This window comes from Nannospalax galili, unplaced genomic scaffold, assembly GCF_000622305.1.
Source record: "Nannospalax galili isolate Female #2095 unplaced genomic scaffold, S.galili_v1.0 scaffold381, whole genome shotgun sequence".
NCBI lineage: Eukaryota > Metazoa > Chordata > Mammalia > Rodentia > Spalacidae > Nannospalax > Nannospalax galili.
This window is the reverse complement of record NW_008347312.1, coordinates 1,549,346-1,559,269: the sequence shown is the minus strand read 5'-3', so window position 1 is coordinate 1,559,269 and position 9,924 is coordinate 1,549,346. Positions and strand designations below refer to the sequence as shown.

The following is a 9,924-nucleotide window of genomic DNA, read 5'->3' as shown; positions in this document are numbered from 1 at the left end:
CTCCCTATGTAGACCAGGCTGGCCTTGAACTCATAGAGATCTACCTGCCTCCAAGTGCTGGGACTAAAGGCATGTGCCATCATGCCTGGCTGTGTCAGTACTTTTTTTAAAAATTTTAAATAACATTCCACTATATGAATACTATATTTTGGTTATCCATTCATCAGTTGATGGGCCTGAATTTGGGTTATTTATCCTTTTGACTATTAAGAATAATGCTACTCTGAATATTCATGTAAAAGTTTAAAATTTTTTAATACATTTATTTATTTAGTATGTGTGTGCATTCATGATGTGTATTTGGGGACATGTGTGCCACAGTGTGTGTGTGTGAGGTCAGAGGACAACTTTGTGTAGTTGGTTCTCTCCTTCCACCTTTTTTTTCCAACAGGGTCTTAGTGTGTAGCCGAGGCCTGTGTAGAACTCACTGTGTAGACCAAGCTGGCCTTGAACCTGCAATTCTTCTGCATCAGCCTTCTGAGTGCTGGGATTACAGGTGTGAGCCAGCACACTTAGCTTGTTTACAAGTGATTGTGAGGGCATATTTTCATTTCTCCTGAGTGTATCCTAGGAGAATTGCTGGACCACAGGGTAGTAGCACTGTGGTGTTTTTTTAGAAATTGTCAAATTGTTTTAAAATGGGTCTGCCATTTTATTCTGCCACCAGCAATGTCTGTAGGTTCCAGTTTCTAGACATCATTCCTGACTTTTAAATATTTAAATATTTGACTTTAAAAATTATATCCATTCCAGCTAGGCATGGTGGCACATGCCTTTAATTCCAGCACTGGGGAGGCAGAGGCAGGCAGATCTCAGTTCAAGACCAGCCTTGAGTTCCAGGCCATCTGGGGCTACAGTGAGTGAGACTCTGTCTCAAAAAACCAAAAAAAAAAAAAATTATATTCATTCCAGTGGATATGACTTCCAGCTGTATTTTCCTGATGATATCTTCTCAGGTGTGTATCAACTGTTTGTGTATGCTTAATTTTTAAAAAGATTTTTGTTGGTGTGTGTGTGTGTGTGTGTGTGTGTGTGTGTGTCTGTCTGTCTGTCTGTCTGTCTATTCGCAGGGGCCTGCAGAGGCCAGAGAGGGCATTGCATCCCCTGGAGCTGGAATTACAGGCAATCATGAGCCACCCACTTTGGATGGTGGGAAATGAACTTGGGTCCTCGGGAAGAGCAGCGTGTTCCCTTAACTGCCGAGCCATCTCTCCAGATGCCCCTCCCCCTGCCCAGTATTTTTGTTTATGTGTATAGGTGTGTGCACATGTATGCATATGCCTGTGGAGTCCAAACAAGGATGTCAGATCCCTGGACCGAGTTAAGGATGGGTGTTAGCCATCATGTGAGGCTGGGAACCAAAGCCAGGTCCTCTGGAAGAGCAGGGAATGCTCTTAACTATTGAATCGTCTCTCCAGCTCCATTGTGTATCTTCTTTAGACAAGTGGCTGGTCAAATTCTTTGGTCATTTTTATTGTGTTTATTATTGAGTTGTAAAAGTTCTTGGCAGAGTCCCTTATTGGGTATATGATTTGCAAAACTTCTTTTTTCTCATTCTGTGGTTTGCCTCTTTCCTTTCCTTTTTTTTAAAAAAATGTATTGCATGCATGGCCATGTGCACCCACAGAGGCCAGAGGAGGATGTTGGCTAGTCTGCTGTGTCACTCTTATTCTTTTTTTTTTTTTTTTTTTTTTTTTTTTTTTTGGTCTTTTTGAGACAGGGTCTCCATGTAGCCCCAGCTGTCCTGGAACTCACTATGTAGACCAGGCTGGCCTTGAACTCACAGAGATCCTCCTGCTTCTGCCTCCCGAGCGCTGAGACTAAAGGCATGCGCCACCATGCCCACCTCTTTTATTCCTTTGAGACAGGATTTCTTGCTGAATCTGGAGCTACACTGGCAGCCAGCAAGCCCCAGTCAGTCCTCCTGTGTCCAACTTGCATTGCACTGAGGTTATAAGTACATGCATGACTACACTTAGCTCTTTTACCTAGGTGCTTGGGATTCGAACTCAGGCCCTTGTGCTTGCACATCCAGTTCTCGTATTCAATGAGACATTTCTCTAGTCCCTCTTCATTTTCTTGATGGTGTTCCTTGACACACAAAAGCTTATTTTAATGATATCTGAATTATTTATTCTTTTACTCCTTGTACTTTTGCTTTCATATTGAAGAAATCTTATTGATCATGGTGGCAAATTACCTATAATCCAGTACCTAGGAGGTGAGGGCAAGAGGGTTGTGAGTTCGAGGCCAGCTTGGGTATATAGCAAGTTAAAGGGCACCCTGACCTGTACATAGTAAAACTTGTGTCAAAGAAAAACAAAAACACTCAAGGCTAGGCTGTAGTTCAGTGGCTGATCACTTGCCAGGGTTCTTTGCCCAGTACCACCCCACTGCCACACCCGATGAGATCACGAAGATAGCCTATGTTTTCTAACGGAGTTTTAGTTTAAAACTTCGGTCTTAGTCCATTTCATACAAATTTTCCTGTAGTGTAAGGAAGGGCTTCGGGTTCACTCCTCAGCATCTGTTGAAGATTTTTTTCTTCAGTCTTAACATCTTGATGAAAATCACTTGACTGTAGTATGAGGCGTTATCTTGGCACCTGGTCAAAAATCAATCGGCTGTAAATGTGACTTCTATCTTGTAGTCTTGCTGCCTGCCTCTGATCTGTCTCTGTGTGCCATGGGTCCTCTGTGTGTTTCCATCCCTACAGAGGCTCTTTCCCCCTTCTAACCACCATGCAGTGCTTCATTGTGTGGAAAGAAACTGTAATTTATATAACAGACCTTCACTGATGGACATTTGGGGTACCAGTGATTTCTTGCTCTTACTGATGGAGCTACAGAGAACACTTTGGGGGGTGTTTATTCATTTCTGTGAAGGATATTGTTTGCTTTGTGCCAGGCATTCTTGGAGTCACCCAGTGGGTATATCAATAATAAAAGGTAAACAGGGGCAGGCGAGATAAAGTACTTGCTGCCAAGCCTCATGCCCTGAGTTCAATCCCTGGAACCTACGGTGGACTTGATGTATTCACTGAACAGAAAGAAACCAGTGTCCTTGGAGAACAGCCAAGGCCAGAGAATGATGGGGAGGGGCCAGGGGCTCCAGCCAGTATATACTTAGTAAGGCATGTGTGTTATTTCTCATACAAGGGAAGTTGCTGGAGGGTGTTGGGCAGAGAAGTGATTTGATCTAGTTCATGGCCTTAAAGATCACTACGGTTGTTTATGAGGCACTTGTGATTCCCACATTTCCAAGTGCTGAGTTCCCTGAAGTGGAATGACTAGGCGGACAGGTTTGGACATTTGAAATGTTCCTGCTTGTTGCCAACTGCCTCCCCAAAAGATAGCTCTGGGTTTTCACTCTGAGGGTGTTGCCATTGCCAGCAGTAGGTGAAGTTCCCAGCCCAGCCCTCGCCCTGGGGGAACCAGCACCCACCCTCCACTCTTTCCCTTGCAGGACCATCGCTGCTGCACGTGCACAGTAACTCTGGCTGCACCTCGGAGCCCTCGGGTAACACGGCTCCCCCTGAAACATGGCAGACGAAGACCTCATCTTCCGCCTGGAAGGTGTTGATGGTGGCGGGTCCTCCCAGACTGACCACGATGGGGATCCTGGTACAGACAGTGACGATGACGAGGGCTACTTCATCTGCCCTATCACTGATGATCCCAGGTCCAACCAGAATGTAAACTCCAAGGTCCAGAACTACTATAGCAACCTAATGAAAAAAGAGCAGTGTGTCTTTGCAGGGTCACCAGTTGGCTCCTTCCACTTCAAGGTGAGTGATCCTCATTGGCATCTGCTGTGAGGGGTGAGGAGTTGGGGTTCGATCTTGGCATCTTAACAGTCCCCAAACCCTGGCAGTATATTCCAAATGGGAGAATATTCCTGTTAGGCTGGGAGGGGTCTCTTGGTTTAAGACAGGCTTTATTACCATAGAGCACTATTTTTCAAATAACCATATTAAAAACCTTTTGTGGCCAGTGAGATGGCTCAGCAAGTACAGGCGTTTGCTGGCAATCCTGAGGAACTAAGTTTGATCCCTGGGATCTATATGGTGGATAGAGAACTGGCTCTTGCAGACTGTCCTCTGGCCTCCACAGCATGCTGTGTTCACACATGTGGATGTGCACATGTATGTGTGTGCACACACACTAAATAAATAAATAAACTTAAAAATAGCTGTCTAAAAACTTTTTAGTGAGTTGGGTGATGTGGCATGTGTCTTTAATCCCAGCTCTTGGGAGGCAGGGGCAGGTGGATCTCTGGGAGATTGAGGCCAGCCTGGTCTACATAATGAGTTCCAGGCTGGCTGGGATTAGGAAGACCCTGTCAAAAAAACAAAAACAAAAGCAAACAAACAAAATCTTTTAGTGAGTTTTGCCTGTTTTTATTTTTAAGAAATAGAACAAAATAGAAGTTAATAGAAAATATTAAAGAACGTTTTTGATTGCAAACATCTTGTCTCTTGAACATTTGTATATATATATATCTCTGTGCACATAAATTTGGTGAGCACATCAAATGTGAGCACCCCTACATTCAAGAAGGAATTGTACAGAATAGAATGGAAAATATTAAAGTGTTTTAAAAAGTACAAAGATCCCCTGGGTGTGGTAGCTCACACCTTGATCCCAGCACTCAGAGGCAAAGGCAGGCCAATCTCTGTGAGTTCAAGGCCAGCCTGGTCTACATAGTGAGTTCCAGGCCAGCTAGAGCTACAGGGAGACCAAAAAGACCAAAAAAAAAAAGTACAAAGATCTTCTTTTTCTTGGGTTTTTCTTGTCGTTTGCAATAGGATCTCACTAAGTAGCTCAAGCTGGTCATGAACCCATGATCTTCCTGTTTCACCTGGGGAGTGCCAGGATGATTGGCCTGTGCCAGCATGCCTGGCTCAAGATCTTTTATTTATTTATCTTGCCTTTCCTTTCTTTTTCTTTTATTGAGACAGGGTCTCATGTGACTCAGGTTGGCCTCAGACTATGTTGCCAAGGATGACCTTGAACTTCTGATTTTCCTGCCTCCACCTTTCAAGCCCCGAGGCCGTAAGTGTGAACCACCACACTTGGTTAAGATCTGCCTTCGTGGAGCATAGGTACAGTAAGCCACCCTTATGCCCAAGAGGTATATGCCAAGGCTCCAGGAGTTGCCAGAAACATGAGTGGTACCTAACCTTACATGTACTGTTATTCTATACACACATACCTATGATAAAGGTTTAACTCATAAATTAGGCACATTAGGAGATTAACAGTAACTAATAATAAAATAGAATAGTTATAACAATGTAATGTATTAAAAGTTATGTGCTGGGGCTGTCGCTCAGTGGTAGGGCTCTTACTTCACATATACGAGTGTCTGGGCTCCATCTCCAGCTCTGCAAACAAACCAACCAAACCCAAACCAAACCCACCAAACTAAAGTTGTGGACATGCAGTCTCTCTCATTCTCTCAAGATAACTCATTTTACTGTGTATATGTAGATAGTTCTGTGTTATCCACTGTTAGTCACAAATAACTGAAACCACAGAAAAGGAAGCCAAAGATAAGGGACTACAGTCCACACCCTTCATATATGCAGCGATGTAGGTTGTTGGTGGTGACCAACTTCTAATGAAGAACCCATTGCTAATTTTCAAAAAACACATATTTAAGGCTGGTGATGTAGCTCAGCTGGTAGAGTACTTGCCTAGCACACATGAGGTTTAAACCCAGTGTATGTGATGGTATACACCTGTAATCCCAGCATTTGGGAGATGGTGGAGGCAGGATGATCGTAAGTTCAAGATCATCTTTGGCTACATAGCAGGTTAAGACTGGCCTGGGATACATGAGACCCTGTCTTTAAAGAAGATAAAATAATGGCTGGGGAAATGGCTCATCTGTGAAGTGTGCTTAGCACCCAGGCCAGGTGGCTCACAACTATCTGTAACTCCAGTTTCAAAGGGTCTAATACCCTCTTTGGCCTCCATGGGCACCCACACACATGTCATGAGCGTACATACGAACACACACACATACATACACACACACACATGCACACACACAAAATAAGCCAATCTTTTAAAAAATTAGAAAGAGCTGGGCGTGATGACATACACCTTTAATCCCAGCGCTCAGGAGGCAGAGGCAGGTGGATCTCTGTAAATTAAGGGCTAGCCTGGTCTACATAGCGAGTTCAGGCCAACTGGGGCTACAGGGAGACCCTGTCTCAAAAAGACCCCCCCCAAATTAAAAAGATAAACAAAAACATGTATTTAGCCTTGTGCTTTTCTTGAAAACCATTTAGTAGGTACTGTAGGTACTGAATATCAGGCTAAACATTGAGTACAGAGAAGCAAACAGTTGTCCATCCTCTGCTTTCAGCTGTGAGGGAAAGGCTGAATTCTTGTTAACCATTGATTGTATTTGAAACAGTATCTCAGATTGTGTTGTATACTGTAGCTACTTAATAAATATTATTTCCCTTTCAGTTTCTAGCATATGGCCCTAACTGTTTGTCACTGACTATGAAAAATAAAGGATTTTAAGGTCTTTTCAGCCGCTGGGAGTATAGCTCAGTGGTAGAGCACATGCTTACCATGTACAAGGCCCCGAGTTCCATCCCCAACATTACCACTCATAAATTCAAAACAAAACAAAACAAAGCCCATTGCATCCATTAACTACCCTTTACCAAATTTGTTGCCCCGAGTTCCATCCCCAACATTATCACTCATAAATTCAAAACAAAACAAAGCCCATTACATCCATTAACTACCCTTTACCAAATTTGTTTGCTGATAAAAGTTCACTATGGAAATTTCTGCCCTGGATAGTGTCAGCATTTGGGGGTACAGCGTAGGTCCCCACTATCCCTCAGCAATCTAAGGAATTCTTCTAGGACCGTGACTCAGGCCAAACCAGGATTCATGGCTTGAGTACAGAGCAGAATTTCAGGATTAGCCAGTTCCTGAAGCAGAGTTAGGTTTTGTTGTGGTTTGGTTTGGTTTTGGTTTTTGAAACAGGATCTCCTTATGTAGCCTTGACTGGCCTGGAACTCTTTATGTAGACCAGCTGTCTCAAAGTCATAAAAATCTGCCTTCCTCTGCCTCCCAAGTGCTGGGATTAAAGGCATGTGCTACCACACCTGACCAAGCTGGGGTTTAATAAAAATAAAATTGTGTGTGTGTGTGTGTGTGTGAGAGAGAGAGAGAGAGAGAGAGAGAGAGAGAGAGAGAGAGAGAGAGACAGAGAGAGAGACAGAGAGAGAGAGAGACAGAGAGAGAGACAGAGACAGAGAGAGAGACAGAGAGAGAGAGTATGTGTTTAGGGGAAGGCCAGAAGTTGATGTTCGGTGTCTTCCTTGATTGCTGTTCACTTTATTTATTGAGGCAGGGTCTCTGTGGACCCAAAGCTCACTGATTCTGGTTGCCCTGGCAATCCCCTGTCTCTGGGTATGAAGGATCCAGCTCCATTCCTTAGGCTTATGGGACAAACACTTTATCCACTGAACCATAGCTCTAGCCCCAATGAAGAGTTTAATATAGGCTTAAACATAGGCTTAAATATAGGCTTAAAATGTTTCGATAGTGCTGGAATTCTTGCCTCTCATCTGGTGAGAGTCTTTTACCACACTCTGGGTAAGAGCCCTGCTCCCTTTCACTTCACCATAACTTCCCTGTCTTCTGTCCTGCCTCAAAATCCATATTCATCCAGTTTTGTGTTAAATATTTTTAAAGATTTTTTAAAAATTTTTATTTATTATTTTTATTTTATGTGTATGCGTGTATTGCCTGCATGTAGGTAGGTGCACCCATGTCATGCAGTGCCCGCAGAGGACAGAAAAGGCTTTTGGATCCCCTGGTTAACTGCTATGTGGGTGCTGAGATTCGAACCCAGGTCTTCTGCAATAACAGTGTTCTTAACTGCTGAGCCATCTCTCCAGCCCTGTGTTAAATATTTTTAAATTTTTATTTATGTATGTATGTATGTCTTTTTGAGACAGGGTCTCCTTGTAGACCCAGCTGTCCTGGAACTCACTATGTAGACCAGGCTGGCCTCAAACTCACAAAGATCCGCCTGCCTCTGCCTCCCGAGTGCTGGGATTAAAGGCATGTGCCACCATGCCCAGCCATTTATTTATTTTTATTTTATGTGTATGAATATTTTGCCTGTGTGTATGTAAGTGCACCATGTGGATCTTCTGGAACTGGTGTTACAGACGGTTGTTAGCTCTCATGTAGGTGCTGGGAATCAAATCTGGGTTCTCTGCCAGACCAGCCAGTGCTCTTAACTGCTGAGCCATCTTTCTAGCCCCCTAAATATTTTGGCATCATGCTACATATGTGTTGGGGTGGGTCCAGAGGCATGATGTAAAATGTATGTATTTATTTTGATTCTGATCAGAAAGCCATTCTGTAGCTCTTCTGGATTGAAGAAGAGAATGCTTGCTTTGTTGGGGGTTCCTGTTCATACCTCAGCAATGCTGGTCTAAAGGAGAGGGAAGAAAGGTAAACATTATTGAGCTTATTTAATAATTGGTCAAGCAGAATTTAAAATGCAAGGCTGAGCCAGGTGTGGTGGTGCACGCCTTTAATCCCAGCACTCGGAAGGCAGAGGCAGGCGATCTCTGTGAGTTCAAGGCCAGCCTGGTCTACATAGTAAGTTCCAGGACAGCTGGGGCTACAGGGAGACCCTGTCTCAGAAAGTCCAAAAAATTAAAAAAATAAACTAATCTGTTAGCCTTATTTGATTTAGTCTTTATAGACAGTTCTGTTTGCATTATAAGCAAAACACCTGTTACTGCATTGGGATTTGAGATTAAAACTGTTCTTCTATGACTTCAGAGTTAGTCATTTTAATTTTTAGAGACATGGGGTAGTTTGTTCCTGTCCAGGCTAAAGTCCTAGCTTAACTCACTCTCTAGCACGTAGCTCCAGAAATAACCCTGTCAGACTCCTCTGGGATTGCCTGGGTTCTGAAGGGCAGGTTACAGTTTATCCTGTTTCCCATCCCACGGCAGCTTTGGAACATACTCCCACCCTCTCCACCCTCCCCACACCCCACCTCACCCCCACCCCTGCTATCATTCTCCCAGCTCCCAGCCCTAGAGAAGGCAGCTACTGCCAAGTAGCAGAGCTTGGTATGCAAACAGCTCAGAAGTCCATGCAGAGGGGCTTGTTTAAATGACAGATCATGGTCCTAACACAGAGATGTGTTTACATTAAAACAAGACAATGTTTCTTTATGTAATTGTACTTAAAGCAGTACCTATAAATATTTCAGAACCTGGGGATATGGCTCAGAGGAAGAGTGCTTGCCTCACTTGGCATAGCCCTGGGTTTGATCTCTAGCACCACAGAAAACATTTCATTTGTGTATAGAAAAACAGAACCAAAAAACACCATGAAAAGCCCTTAGCACATGCTGGTCCTTAATAAAGACACAAAATGGTAGCTATTTTTAAAGTTTTAGTAGGGTTTCTGGGTGTCAAAACTTGTATATACTAAGCATTCTCTGTTACTGAAGAATATACAGCTCAGACCCCTGACTTTGTTTCTTTGTGTTTCTTTTATTTTGTTTCATTTTTGAGATAATCTCATTTGTAGCAGTGACTGGCCTAGAATTCCAAGATGTAGATCAGGTTGGCCTCAAACTCACAGAAATCCACCTGCTTCTGCCCCTGCCTCTCAAGGACTAGAGCTATAGGTGCCACCACACCTGGCCCTTTACTTTTTTGTTGTCTTTAAAATATGCTGTTAAGTGAAAAGGAAAGTGGAAATATAGAATATTTTTTAATATCTTATTTATTATTTATTTTTATTTTATTTATTATTTTTATTTTATGTGTATGCATGTATTGCCTGCATGTAGGTAAGTGCACCCATGTCGCGCAATACCCGTGGAAGACAGAAGAGGCTGTTGGATCCCCTG

The 9,924-nt window shown here is 43.2% G+C and overlaps 1 protein-coding gene across 2 annotated transcripts in view; it reads left to right on the top strand.

Annotated features, from left to right (window-relative positions):
- Eef2k (eukaryotic elongation factor 2 kinase) overlaps positions 1–9,924 on the top strand; it is an 84,166-nt gene that overhangs the window by 22,059 nt on the left and 52,183 nt on the right. For both annotated transcript variants that reach the window (XM_008843830.3, XM_008843829.3), the window contains exon 2: positions 3,466–3,787. In XM_008843830.3, the coding sequence (XP_008842052.1) occupies positions 3,542–3,787 (246 nt within the window). In that variant the 5' untranslated portion in view covers positions 3,466–3,541. The remainder of the gene's footprint in view (positions 1–3,465; positions 3,788–9,924) is intronic.